The 16,184-nt window shown below is 32.6% G+C and overlaps 1 protein-coding gene across 1 annotated transcript in view; it reads left to right on the top strand.

Annotated features, from left to right (window-relative positions):
* Positions 1 to 3: 3 nt before the first annotated feature.
* The window catches only part of LOC106104738 (COUP transcription factor 2-like), a gene marked incomplete at its 5' end in the record, with an annotated part of 43,598 nt that continues 27,417 nt past the window's right edge, over positions 4 to 16,184 (top strand). The window contains one exon of the mRNA XM_013284869.1: positions 4 to 34. Within this exon, the coding sequence (XP_013140323.1) occupies positions 4 to 34 (31 nt within the window). The remainder of the gene's footprint in view (positions 35 to 16,184) is intronic.

The raw sequence follows: 16,184 nt of genomic DNA, 5'->3' as shown, positions 1-16,184 counted from the left end.
TCCTGTCTGAAGGCGATCGTCCTCTTCACGACAGGTAAAATTTTGGACAGTCTTTTCGGGGAAGCGCGGCTGTTGCTTTACAGGGTGGCGGGCGCTGCTGGCTCTGTAACCAACTATGGTGAACTTTTAGTGCTGGTTAGAACTCACCTGGACGCGTACGCCGAGGCCGCTCGGGTACAGCAACCGTCAGCGCCACCGCCACCCTCGGCCGCTTCTTCGGGGTACTATTCAACGCTTGACACGTCTTTGGGCGTCAATTCCTCTTTATCTTACGGAAGCTTCCTCTCCACACCGACCCGTCTTCCTCCAAACTACACTAGTAGTCCTCGGATACCTGAGCCAAGTACATCGTTTAAGATCTGGGACAGTGGGAGCGGTAAGCCTAAGTCAGATCAAGGTGGTTGACGCTACGTGAAGGGATTTTGACCATTTAGGGTGGTGGATGTTTGCGTTTGCCGTTTGGCATTAAGAGTAGATCGTTCCGATCGTAGAGCGTTTAATAATCGAGTTGTATACGGGGATAATAACTCACGCTCCTTGAAATCCAGTCAAACTGACGTCACGGGGAGTCAGCGACTTATTGTTACTCTAAAGACGGAATATTTGTGATAGTGATATTAATTTAATAACTTGAAAATATTTAATATGTAAATATTAGTAATTCGTACATACGTTAGATAATTATTTATTTCATGTATATAATTTCTTAATTTATTATTTTCATTAATACATTTCGGTAATTTATTAAAAACTAACATTGTTTCATTTCTCTTTCTACTAATTCCTTTTATTTTATTCACTTATGTAATAATTAATAAACACTCCTTTAGGAGTGTTGCATTACTCGTATTCACCACGCCCAATGCCTAGATTTAATTACAAGACATGACAAACGAGCAGTTACGTAAACGAAAATTTCTATCGTAATATAAATTGAACTAAGTAAAACTCGATGAAAATACATAAAGCAATAAAATAAAATAAAAAAGTTATAAAATCGATATTAATTAATGACAACACTATCGATTAAAGTTTAAAAACGTTTTGACATTTCGTTACTACAAGTTCTCGAAGTCATAAATAATGTATGATAATCTAGAATATATTTAGTCGTAGTGTGACGGCGGAGTTGGCCGTCAACGGAGAAAGTTACTAGCGTGGATAAAACTACATTTATTGGCATTGCATATTCATAGTACCCTCGGGCGTACCTGGCCAGCGTAACTGAATACTCGCTTTTATGTTGAAATTAGATAATACCGCGGACATGGGGGATCAAGTTAGTTTGGTCTGTGGTCTAGTGTATTAGTAACTCCTTTCATGAGTTGGATATCCAGTGACAGCGTACAATGCTTTGAACTACTGTACCGCGCTTTTAAATATTTTCCCTTTTATTTTCACATTCATTTGATGAATAACTTTTACACAACGTTTTAACTTAAAAGCAATCTAACACAGATATATTAATAAAAATATATGGTTTTACCGAAGTTAAGTTAGTCTGACATTTTTTTTATTTAAAAGTAAATAATTACTGGAATAGAATTATTTTTAAAATATTCTTAACAATTAAAATGGATTTGAGACATACATGGAAATGTTTCAGTAATATTAAACGTAAATATATCAATACTAGCTGATGCTTGCGATGTTCCGTGTGAAATTAGGCAATACAAAAAAATATATGTAGCCTATGTTACTCACAGATAAACTACCTTCGTAACGGTAAAATAATTTTTAAATTCGTAATAGTAGTTTTTGAGTTATTTCATACATACAAAAGTACATTTTTTTCATCTTTATATATGTTAATGTTACATTGTAAAATATCAATAAATCGATACAGTCTATTGATATCAGAGGAGATGCATGTTAGCGAAAGTGTCTCGTCGGAAACCGGCAGACGTCGTGGCTGGTGGCGGATAATCGCAACCTGTCGAGTTTTATATGAGAACCGATAGTAGGGGACATAGTCTTAACTTTACGATGTGAGCGCTTTGCGGTAGAACTTTCAATAAAATCTGGATTGTAATAGTTCAATCGTTATATTTCATTTAATGACCAAACTATTTAATTAAATGGATGGACCAAAACTATGGTCGAGTGTCAAGTGGGGCAGAGACAAATGCACCTTCTTTAGTTCCGAGTCAGCAACAAACGAGATAATTTGTTCCATTGTTTTGCTCTTATAATATAAGAATTACTGACACCCAGTAAATTAAGCCATTCGTCTAATATTAAAACGGGTGTCAAGATATGGTTTTAAATTTTATTTATTCCAATAAAAAAATTACAGACTAAATTTATTGCACAAGTCAATAGGAGTTTATATCTAGGTGTTTCTACTTTGTCCATATTAAATTTTAAAAAGTAGCCTATATTACTAACTGATAATGTAGCTTTTTAATGGTGTAAGAATTTTTTACATCGGCCCAGTAGTTTTTGAGTTATCTCAATAGATACAAAAATAAAAATCTTTCCTCTTTATAATATTTGTATTGATATGCAATATGTCCCTTCTAATATGTGGAATTATAAATTTGCAATAAATAACCTAGAAGCGTTTTTATGATCCTTTAAAAGAAAGTTAAATTAAATAAAAGAAACAGTCTTTTTATAATAAGTCTCGGCTTGCTCGATTTTAACACGAGTCTGTCGACTTTCTAGCCTTTAAAATTAATTACTAGCTCAATTACCTTTATAATATTTTGCCTTGTCAATACTTATTGTTGGTATAAGATAACGCAATCTATAGAATTATTTCTCAAGGGTATTGCATCACAATACTGAGCACATCGACGTCCATTATACTTAAGATGTAAAATATTCAAGCATACTTATATGCAAAATCACGCCATCTATTGAAAATTTTAGAAAATTAAACAAACATTAAATTGACTAGTCCAGTACTAAAAACCTAGGAACAAAATCATAATGCGTCAAGTAAAAACAAAAGAGCCTCTGGTTATCCTTCGGGGTAAATGGTTACACATGTCTCTTTCACGCTTATTAAATAGCACATGGGAGAGAGCAGGAAGTGCGGTGTTTCTGCTAACGGTACAGAGGTCGTGACGGTGCGACTCCGGGCGAGTCACGATTTTGAAAAAGTGTCGGACGCTCGGGACCTGGGCGCTTGCGTTCCGAGATATTGCCGCGTGGTGCAAATCATTAAATTTCACAACTATAGTAAACTTGCGACCTAAAAACGTATAATATAGACTGTTTATTAATAAAACCGATGACTAACCTTGAGATCGATGTGTACTAACTTTTGACTGCGACTCCGTCCGCGTACATTAAAAAAGAAAACTGATTAGACCATATATCCAGATTTTGCTCTATATCTGTGCTTCATACTTCATTGAAATCCAATAAGACGTTCTAGAGATATCTTTTAACTAACATCCATCTATCTTTACTAATATTATAAAGAGGAAAAATTTGTATTTACGTGCGTATTTGACGTAAAAACTACTGGGCCGATTTCAATAATTCTTTCAGCATTGGAAAGGTAATTTATCTGTGAGTAACATAGGCTATATTTTGATTTTTTAATTTCAGGCTAACAAAATCTCCAACAAGTTGTCTAAACATAAACCTATAGATTGTCATTTTTTTCAATCGTTATTGTAGAACTTTACCAACTCCATATTTTACACAGTTTCAACATATGTGCCAATAAAATCGCTTATTCCTGTAACTTGTAGTTCTAATGCATAATGCATTCTGTATATATCGATGTATTACATGGTGTATTATATTATGTCGCGTCCACAGTAACAAAGATGTTAAAACATTCTAAAGCTAACTTCCTTAAATTTTCTACACTCATCATACCATTTAAACTTTGTTTCTCAGATTTACGACCGAATGCTAATTCCAATCTATAGTAATATTATAAAGAGGAACAATTTGTATTTTTGTATGTATTGAATTCAACTCTCAAACTCAAATCAAACTCAAAAACTACAGGGCCGATTTTAATAATTCTTTTACCGTTAGAAAGGTAATTTATGAGTGAGTACCATAGGGTATATTTTTTTTAATTTCATGCGGGCGGACTCGCAAACAACAGCTAGTCTATAATAATACTAGCTGTTCCCGTGCGGCTTCATCCGCATGAAATTATGAAAATTTTACTTGTCAAATGTCAAAATGACATGACATCAAACCTTAGCAATCTTGCTTCCTTGATGTTGGCAGCAACTTATGGTCTCTTTTCCACATTAGGGTTTTTATCCAAAATATTTACCCTCTAAGTTTAATGACGTGAAAATTTATAGCCTAAAGCGTGACGTAAGTGTTGGGCTTTTTATTAAATAAAGAATTATTCAAAAATATGCTATGATTGCTGACATCCTACGCCACGAAATAGTGTTTTACGTTTTATTATATTAATATAGTTTTAAAATAACACTCTTTTTTCATCGTAGAGACCATTTTTCATACAAGTTTAAAATCAATGCAAACCGATATTATGAAGTATTGAATTGAATTCTATGAGGGATGAAGTCCGTGATTTGCTTACCATAAAACTCAAAAAGGAGGGAAAATATAACAATGTCCCTAAAGTTGAGATTCAATTTTCTATTGCTATGAAAATGCAAATCATCGGTCCGTTGAGTCGTCTTAATTTGTTATATTGTTAAACATTTTAAAGTAAGAAATAGATATCCCTATTAACTTCCTATTGTGATACAATTACTTGCAAATTCTAAACAATTTGTAGCATTTCTAGTGTATCCATTGATGCGTGGAAAGGAAAATTCAGTAGAATACAGTTAACGTAAGCATCGATGTATTGCGGCATGAAATTGCGTTAAGGGACGGTCAAGATGTATGGACGTAATATGACTGGTGTTTTTTTCTTAAACTGAAATGTCATAAACAGACGGAAATTTCATAAATCTTACTTCTTACTAATATTTTAAATGCGATAGTTTATATGGACGGCTGTTTGTTAGAGTTTGTAGCCACTGTTGGACGGATCTCGATGAATTTTGGCATAGATGTAGAGGATAGTTTGGAAGAACACATACCACTTACTTTTTTTTTCAACGCGGACGGAGTCGCGGACGAAAGATAGTAGATAATTTAGTGGCTCTGATGTAGACTATTGTAAGTCACAATTTTCAATTTAACCCGATAAATCCTAATTTCTATGTGAATTTTAACTAACATTAGGAAGAAGATGGTGTTTGTACGTCATAAAACATTAATAGTTTTGTTTTGCAAAGCATTTCAAACAAACTACAGTTCACATAGGAGCCGTCGATTATACATAATTAAATGTATATTGTATACTTTGTCGTCTATTGATTTGAGATGTGAATATTATACACAGCCCAACACAAAACGTACACGAATATAAACAATATTGACGAACAGAAGGGACAAAGAGCTCAAAAACACCAATAAACTGATCACAGATGCGTACCAAATCACCCGGCGACATTGTGTTAATAAAAAAAAACAACAAATATAGCGAAAATTGAAATTCTGCCGATTGGAAACGGCGGCTACCCTTGTCATAACGCGTGTCAAATGAACAAATATCAAAACATCTTGTGACACGATAAATAAAAGAAGGTTTTATTTCTTTTTTGCCTCAAATGGCTTTATTTTGTGCCTACATTTTTATATTGTCACCTCTAAAAGAGATCTTAATTTTAAATTGATTCTAACAGATTCAAATTATTGTAGTTTTTTTATGCTTTTGTTTTTACAAATTATCTGCATTACTCTGAATGAAAGTACATTACATTATACACGTTCAGTTTTGACTGTACAGAACTATTCAGTTAAAACTAAACGTGTGTAGCGTGCTTAATAAAGATAGTTTAAAAGCTTGTGCCAGTAACACACGAAAGTAAATTCCATCACTACCATTGTAATTAAACTTCGTAGCTCTAATTGTTAACCAGAATATGTTGACCTGTTTAAGTTTATATCACTTAGAAACCCAGAGGTCATAGTAATCTAGGTATTTTAATGTCCTTCATAAACCTACGTCAACTTTAAACAGTATATTAATTAGCAGATGATAATCTATAAGGCGTTTTGTACCCGACCATTAGGTCCACCGTTACATTGCTATTTCAAACGAAAGTATACTTTATTGTATAAGGAAAACGTATCATTTTCCTTTCACATCATTTTCTATAATTAAACAGGTGAAAGTTCGAGACGAAGTCGCCAATTCCACGATTCAAGTGAAAAGGGCGGGAAAATAACACATCTTAAAACTCTCGTATGACTAAAAGTTATAGAAGGAAAAGAAGAATTTCTTCTGTTAGAACTTTTTGTGTATTTAAAAAGATATTTGATAAACGCCAAATTCGATTGTTATGTAGGAAAGTGTACCACGGCAGTAAACTTGGGATTTTTTGTAGAAAAAAGTAATTACGGAGAAAATAGTAAAATTTCAAAATCATTTTGTAAAATCAAATTGTAAGCAATAATAATTTAGATATGTCTAGGGGCAGTAACCAGTAATAAAATCTCGTTTATTTAACACTAAAAAAATGTGCTAAAATCAGGCTTATTTAAAGTAATTTTTATATCTATTTAAAATTTTTCGAGTCTCAAGAGCATCTTCTTCCAATACCCATGCGTTAAAGTACCTTTACCAGAATAAACTAAAAATTTAAAATTTAATAGATAATATGCAAATCATGGTCACAGTAGTATCAAAGCAATAAAATCATTGTTACCGTCACAAACAATAGTCGATAAAGTATTCGATATATTTAACTTTACGCCCGCTCTACCGTGAACGATTGAATTCAATTCATATATTGTCCTTTCTATAAAAAAAACTAAAAACCACTCAACTGTGTAATAAAACACAAATTATTAAAAACATTCAGATGTTTTGCGAATTGCGTTTTAAATTAGGAAGAGGTCAATGACCTTTGTGTTAAAATGAAACTGGCAACACACAAACATTAAAATATAACTAATTTCGCCCGCGACTCCGTCCGCGTGGCATTAAAGAAATAAAAATAGGTAGCCTATGTGTTCTTCCAGACTATCCTCTACTCCTACGCGTATACAATCATACATCCATCCATCCAATCATCAAAACTTTCGCATTTATAATATTAGTATGATAAACAAAATAAAAAAAAATACTTGAATGTTACATCAGTGAGTTTCAAATGTCTTTACAAAGAGCGGGTATACACCTTGGACTAAATATCGCACAACTGTTCGATTGTTTCGCAGCCAATTCAACTGTTTAGTTGCACAACTAAAAATCAAATAATGTGGCCATATTAGCTCGTATGAATCAAAGCGAAACTAAACAGTTGTGCTATAGTTTAGTCAAAGGTTTGCGCTTGCACTAAAGGTCACTAGAAGGGTTTACCTATAAAATAAAATTATAAACATAATTAAAATATGCAGACTTAAATATTAACATTTACTGTAAACAGGATTTGTTAGTTTAAAACAATCCAAAAAAAATAACGGAAATTTAAATCCCTTTTCCACCGCGATTAGGCGTGCGACTGTCATAGACATTTGCAGACGCGTTACCAATTCACAGAGAAACGAACAGTAAACGATATTTCCCCTTTTCTAAGTCTCCTAAATTCAATGAAAATTTTAACGGGTATATTATCTAACTATCTAAGATTATAAATGCGAAAGTTTAGATGGATGGATGTTTGTTAGAGTTTGTAGCCTAAACGGCTGAACGGATTTCGATGAAATTTGCTACAAATGTGGAGGATAGTCTGGAAGGACACATAGGCTCCTTACTTTTATTTTTAATTCCACGCGGACGGAGTACCGGGCGAAAGCTAGTAACTTTATAATCTCATGGATAAATAAAACGTATGCAAAACTCTTGTTTGTAGCCTAGTCAAAAAGAGGTTTAAAAGAAATGATTACAGATTTAAAAATAAACAGATCGTGATTGATAGGCTTTTGTACAGACATTGACAAGCGCAGCTGATACCATCTGTTACGCGTTAGTAACTATCTCTTATTTATTTTTTTATTAACCTCCACTCAATCACGAATAGTTACATTTGTTAATCATTTGATTTCATTCTATTTGTATAAAGATAAAATCTAACCGGTAATATAAAAAAGTACAAATCTCTCTTACTAATATAAATGCGAAAGTTTAGATGGATGTTTGTTAGAGTTTGTAGCCTAAACTGCTGCAGGGATCTCGATGAAATTTGGCAAAGATGCCGAGAAAAGACTAGAAGAACACATAGGCTACTTTTTTAATTCCACGCGGACAGAGTCGTTGACACAGCCAGTATTTTAAATAAAAGTATAGATTGCTAGCTTTCGCCCGCCTCACCGTCTGCGTTAAATAAAAAAAAAAAACAAAAATGAGTAGCTTGTATTTTCTCCCAGACTATCCTTTACATATATACCAAATTTCATCGAGATCCCTTTAGCCGTTTAGGCTAAGATCTCTAACAAATATCTATCCATCTGTCTAAGCTTTCGTATTTATAATATTAGTATGATAGAGTAAAAGTAATTTAAAGAAAAAAATGCTCCCAATTCGTCAATCCGTTAGTTTTGGGTTAGAAAATAGCATATATCTTAAGTGTTTTTTTAATTCATTAAACAAAACCACAGCACGTGTATTAATGTCCGCAAACAATCGTTGCCGCGATCGCAGATGTTGTGTATGGCCAATGCGGCCTCAACTTTAACCCTCACCCTATACTTGTTACATTATAATAATGATGCATCTGACTTTTTGATAATCAACCTATTTTATTCTAAGGACTATTTTATAAATAACGAGCTGTTGCCCACGACTTCGTCCGCGTGATATTAGAAAACATACGAACTATGTAAATAACAAATAGCTACGTATCCCTCGTTAACCGGACGTTTTTCGGGGATGAACCTTATCCCATGTGTACTCCAGACTGTGTTTTATATCTGTGCCAAATTTCAATAAGATATGTTGAACCGTTGCAGAATGATCAAGTAAACATTAAAAAACTAAATTAATGAATCCCATGGGAACCGTTACTATTCCCGGGATAAAAAGTAGCCTATGTGTTCTTCCCGACTATGCTCTAAACCTGTGCCGAATTTCATGGATATCCGTTCAGCCGTTTAGGCTACAAACGCTAACAAACATCCATCCATCTATCCATCCATCCATCCATCTATCCATCCATCCATCCATCCATCCATCTAAACTTTCGCATTTATAATATAAGTAAGAGTAAGATTTTGAGTTAAGTCAGTAGACCATTACAGATTACTAAATTGTCTATTTTGCACTAGTTATTTTTCATTACATCACTGATGTACTAAATTGTACGTTCAATATAAATTTTCAAATAAAAAAATGAATACTTTGAACAGATGTAATATTTTATTTAATAACAGGAACATAAAAATCGTTATTAAAAAAAACGATTACTGCTTGATTTAGTTATTAAATATACAAAAATATTGATAAACTCTATCTATTATCTTAATCTATACTAATTAACTTTTTAATAGTTTACTAAATATCAGTTGCGTCTTTTTCCCTGTGCAGCGACGCTCAGTATGAGATATGCAAATAGACACACACGAGATGTGATAAATTTTTGGGCGACCGCCGCGTCGGGGTTTGGGGATGAGTTAATTGAATTACGTGTTGATAACAATTATACGGTCTTATTGGCATCTACATACCTTTGATTCCCTTTGACTAAACTATCGCACAACTGTTTAGTCGCGCTTTGATTCCTATGAGTTTATATGGAGGTACAACTACTCGATTTTTAGTTGTGCAACTAAACAGTTGAATTGCGAAACAATCGACAAAGGAGTGTGTCCGCTCTTAATACTCTTCGTATCTACTCATATAAGTGCGAATGTTTAAATCTATGTTTGTACACCCAGAACGGGTTAACGAATAGAACAAATATGCTACTATTTTTTTTTCTTAATTAGGCGCGTAGTCGTAAGCGACAACTAGTTTATAACAGAGTATTAAATAATTTTATGGTAAAACTTGGTTTCACGCATATGATTTGAATAGGTGCATATTTTAATTTTGGTGTATGTACTATATTTAGTACTTGTAAAACATTGAATTACATTTAGACATGATAAGATCTTTATCATAAACTAGCTTTCGCCCGCGACTCCGTCCGCGTGTAATTAAAAAAAAAACAAAAATGAGTAGCCTATGTGTTCTTCCAGACTATCCTCTACATCTCTTCGCAAACTTTCGCATTTATAATATTACTTTGAACCATAATTATTTTGTTGATTTCAGTACATTTTTTAATTCATAAGACACTAGCTTTCGCCCACTCTGCGTGATATTAAAAAAAAAACCCTATGCAAATTTTCATTGAGATATCTAACAAACATCTACCCATCCATCTAAACGTTTACATTTATAATATTAATAAGAATTATTGTTGTTAATAATTTAATTCCAAATCCGAGTTCGTCCATTAATAGTATTTTTCATCTATTATCGCTTTTCAAGTATTTTCATTCAATCTATTGAAGAAGACGTAATATCCGATTAGAGAACATCCGCAAAAATCGATTCAACATTGATATAGGTTGACATTTGAGTCGCCATTCAAATCCGTACGCAAACTTGGAACCTACCCTTTGTGCGCCCGTCACCTTATCTGCCAGAACTTTACCTTCAAGAGAATAGCAAGACGCGACGTCAGACATTCGGACTCTGATGCTTGGAACGCTTTTGTCGTTATAGCTATTTTGTGTACATTACGTCTCGACTTGTCTTTTAGAGCTGGTAGATTAGATCTTGTTTTATTACTATACTAGCTGTTGCCCGAGACTTCGTCCACGAAATATTAAGATAAAAAAGTAGCCTATATTATACCCGTCTATGTCAGCTACCTTTCAGTGAAAGTCTGATCGAAATCGGCTCAGTCGTTTCGAAGACAGAAAAATTTTAAATGCGATTTTCGTTATCAGCATCGCAAAAATATCATCGTATCAAAATTTTTGATTTTTCTTTTGATTTTGCAAACAGACACTCCAATTTTATTATATGTATTGATATAGAAAATAACGTCTACCGCGTCAGTGTGTAGGCAGAACTTTGATTACAATGCAACTGTCAGTTGAAACTATGCGTAGACGCATTTTGAACCTTATATGCCCACTACATACGTTCTATTTTGAAAGTTTTCACTGAACAATCGAACTGTTAATGTATGTAATGGGCTTAAGGCTTTTTAGTTTATTTTGTAGTTCAATTTAAAAATGATAGAGTTTTATAAAAAAGTGGTACATGCTTAACCTTACTTTTTTATATAAATTTGTTACTGCTTACACCTGTAGTTAACCATTCAGCTTATAAAACGATTTGAACGTTGAAACTCTTACGTAAATTATAATAATTCTCGAATTTCTTTCCAAATTAAAACCAAACTAATATAATGTGACAAACAAATTATCCAACACGATCGCTGACGGCGCCCCGGCGTGATATTAACATTAATATTGTCAGTAACAACCATTTAATGACCACTAACAAGACCCCAAAGTCATCATTTAATGTGCACAGTTAAACTAAAATCATAATATTTGATGGCTTTCGTAGGTCAATTTATACTGGTGAGATTAGTGTTGTCACTTCGAAAAATATAAATTTAAAACGATTGACAGATAACTCCAAATTATATATTTCTATAAACTAATTAAAACAGCTGTCATAATTAAAAAGAATTTTGAACAATATCCCGACGTCATCGATAAAAAACTTATATTAAAAATAATAATTATTTTAGTTGATATAAAATATATTTTAATAATGTGGCAACCCTATTGTTTAATTACACAAGTCAGCAATATTGAATCGTTGTTTGCACAGGTCGAGGATCCCTGTTTAGCTGACCCAGGGTTTGTGGCTCAGCGCACATCAAACTATTGTTTTATATAATTAAATAACTATTAACATCGAATAAAAACAATAATTAAGCGTAAATTACTATCGATTATTACTATAAATTATTTTATTTTAATAATTTAATTTATTCGCATTTTTTAAAGATAAACATGCAATCGTTATTTACTTCGTCTTTATATCCTACTAGCTGTTCCCGTGCGGCTTCATCCGCATGGAATTATGAAAATTTTCTTTTATTATTTACAATCGTCAAATTATCAATAGCAAATGTCAAAATGACATGACATGATGACAACCTTCCTTCCTTGATGTTGGCAGCAACTTATGGTCTATTTCCCACATTAGGATTTTTATCCAAAATATTTACCCCCTAAGTTTAAAATACGAGTATGTAGCCTAAAGCGTGACGTAAGTGTAGGGCTTTTTATTACATATAGAATTATTCAAAAATGTGCTGTAATTGCTGACATCTTAGGCAACAAAGAAGTGTGTTTTCACGATTTATTATAATAGTGTAGACAAGTGGAAAGAAGTCTGTCTCCACACGTATATAAACCTTCTTACTAATATTATAAAAGCGACAGTTTACATGGATGGATGTTTGTTAGAGTTTGTAGCCTAAACGGTTAAATGAATCTGGATGAAATTTGGCTTAGATATAGAGCATTGTCTGGAATAACGCATAGGGTATTTACTTTTGTTTTTTTGGGAAAGCTACTTTCCATAAAAAAGAGTGATGCCACACTAAAAACGTCTGCGATGACGTGATTCTCGTGTGGCATTACCCTAATAATGAACAAGTCGATTGGTATGTGTTTAGTTTAGTCATCCAACTGGTTATTTTCTATAACAATAAACAACACCAATTTAGTTTATAATTTTTTCGCAATTTGTAAAATTTCGCAGTTTAATAAATGTGTCTGGCTACATGCATATAATTAACATATCGTAACGTAGTTTATTTTTAATTAATTATACTCAGAAGCTCTAAAGATTGTATCTATAATTACTATATATGTTCGTCTTAACATTTAAATCTATTTAAATTATTATAGAACTAAGTGACGGAAACTTTTATCTTCTTTGATAATTTTTCGTATAATAAATTGTTAAAAAAAAGCCATACTCGAAAATCTATGAGCTTGTTAACATATTTTTGGTAGCAGTTTCTAATCTTGAAATAGAATTATTCTAATTATCTCGTTAAAGTAACATTATGTGTAAACTTAGAAATATTTCTATTGCATTGATTTGTAATAAATTAAATGGGTTTGTGTTATGTTATAAAATACCGTTACATTTAACAAAAAAAATAAAGAAACCAAATTTTCGCATAGCTTTATACGATTAAAAGTCGGTTTCCGAACTACTTTTAACTATAATGGTTCGGTAAATTCATAAAAGGAGCTTCTGAATTTTATAACTTGAGTTCTACTCCATTGGTATTGAATCACTAGTTAATGATATAATAAATGGGAACTTCAGAAACCCAGCATTATTTACTTATATTTTTAAACAGACCTATAGCAGCCTGTCACCAGCATATATAGGTATATCCTTCTTTGGCTATATCACAATTACAATATACATTTAATTGTAAACAATGTGTTTACAATCCTTTAGCACGTCATTAAGTATCCACCGTAACCGAAGGGTTCAGGTCAAACAAAACCGAACACAAACAAGAAAGTGTACAAATCAAGCGAGATATTCAATCTCAGCTCTAAGGGCCACAATAACATTAGAATATCGCATCTGATACACCACAAACTAAAGGGCTTAGCGACATTACGCCCTTGAAATACATAGATATATTACAACTAGATGTGTCATTGAAAATTTATTGAATACATCGCTTCTAAAATATTTATTGTAAAGTTTTAAATATTTTAAAACATATTGTTTTCTACATAAGTGTACTTTGTTACAAATGAATTATTTTCTTACTTATCAAGAAATAAATGTAAACATGTCGTTACTTTTTAGTGTTATTTGTCAACTCTCTTTGCCATAAATAATTCGTGATCAAAGCATTTCGCATTTTCCTTGATGCCTTCACTTTCAACAATTGTAAAACGAAACGTGACAAATTTATAGCTTCAACAATTCGGCATGTTTATTAGGACGTTTTATAAATACGCGATTTCTATCATATTTTATTTTAAAACTAAAATAATTTAGATCACCCACTACGATTACCATCTATTAACCTTGAGCTCTACCACTGTTTGCAATTATTTTTATTTAAATTACATAAATAAACTTGAAGAATACATCACAAAAAAAAACGGTAAATTGTTTTACATAATTAGTTTTGATTCAATAACAATAAATAGTATTTTTTAATAAAATAAACACTAATTTACGTATCATAATTCAACTCAAAATTGTTTAAATAAAATGAGACCATCTACTAAGCGTGTTAGAAAACTTTACTCGACAGTAAAAGCCACATCCAGTATCGTTAATTCCACGCTTAACGATTTGTAAAGGGATACGGAAGGGATAGGTGAAGGGCCTGGCGAACAAATTAAGGGATCCTAATGGTTATCGGCGGTATCTCGGCGTTAGGCAATGTTTAAGCAGGCCCTTAGTGACGTGCGGGATGAATTTTAATGTCCCCAACCGATGTTGGAGCGATGTTATATGTTGATACATCTTGAGATTGCGGTGTTGACTATCTAGAGATCGTATTAAAATTTACATACGTGTTACATGATGCTATGGTTTTTAAACGGCGTGAACGATGCAATAGAAAACGTAAGTAGAAACAATTTGTGGTTTTATTACGTTTTTAATACTCTACAAGACGCTAATAAAATTTAAAATTAAATCTTACTTGCTACTAATATTATAAATGCGAAAGTTTAGATGGATGGATGTTTGTTAGAGTTTGTTGTCTAAACGACGAAATGGATCTCGATGAAATTTGGCATAGACGTAGAGGATAGTAGGGTTGAACACATCGGCTACTCCATTTTGTTTTTGTTTTAATTCTATGCGGACGTAATCGCGGCCGAAAGCTAATTGAAACTAAAAATTAAACTGAAATATTAAGCCCACTACATACGATCAGTTCGATCTGACATTTTTATCTGAACAGTTGAACTGTGCAGTTAAATCTGTGTGTAAACATAACTTTAACTGTACAGTTCAATAGACAGTTACAACTGAACGTGTTTAGAAGGCTTTAGTTTCATAAATTTGATAAGTACAAAGTTGTTTCGTACATTTAAGGACCAGCTTTAAATCGTGACATCGTGACAAATGGGCTACCGTCCATGTATCGATATAAAATCGATATACGAGTATTTGATATCGATAAACATCGAGAAAATCGATTAGATTGATATCTTTGCAGCTAGATGAAGCGAATGAACACGAGTAGAAATACGAGATCTGATTTATTACTCAAATGAATGCATTACGATAGTCCTTTGTTTAACAAAAGAGTAAACAAACAAACAATTGAATTAAGACCACGTATTTAAAAACCCACTCTAACGCTGTCAATGACAAAATAGTGTCAAAATCTATATCGTACTATACTATTATGTCTACGTAAGTTTTAAATATTTTCCGACAGAATTAACTGTAATAGCAGTATAGTCAAACAAAGATATCTGGTCCGAAGAGAGGAGATTCTATCGGTAGGTTATGTCAGATATGTTTAATCAAGGACAGAAAATTGCATAAAATGCCAATGCTAGTGAACTATCATAATTTCATTTGACTCACCGGGTCAGATAACACAAACTATATTTATCACGTCATGTGTATTGCCATGTGCAAATCTTCCTATTTATAAATTCATTGCAGTTATCGTTGATAGTAACGAAATTCATATGAAGCTTAATATTGCCTTCGTATAGATGGATAAAAGATTTGAATCTCGGGCTTTGTTTAGATACCGAATCGATAACAGGCTATTGTTTGAGTTCAAACGATTTATGCATCGATTGCTTTTATTGAGGCGGGCTGCTTTGTCTATTGCTGTTTTCGGTTTAATGCTAGCTTCACACAATGAAATAGTATAAAAATGCAGTTATGCTCTTGTGTAAAACTAGCATAAAGTGAAACATTAAATTTCTTATTAAACATATATGTTTAATTAGGTACTTAGTACACAAGGCAACTTAAATCTTTGAAAACAGGCGATTGTAGTCGCTAATCGACTATTATAATACAACATGTAGGTTTATATGTACAGTTGGGGAAACTGACGGTGTTTCGTCTTAATCGTTTGAATAATTTGAAACGAGACGTGGAACAAAAATCAATACATTGTAGCTTATAAATGTAT

The sequence above is a fragment of the Papilio polytes genome, unplaced genomic scaffold, assembly GCF_000836215.1.
Source record: "Papilio polytes unplaced genomic scaffold, Ppol_1.0 DF823399.1, whole genome shotgun sequence".
In the NCBI taxonomy this organism is placed as follows: Eukaryota; Metazoa; Arthropoda; class Insecta; order Lepidoptera; family Papilionidae; genus Papilio; species Papilio polytes.
Note: the sequence above shows the minus strand (reverse complement) of the source record. Positions and strands in the feature narration are given on the sequence as shown.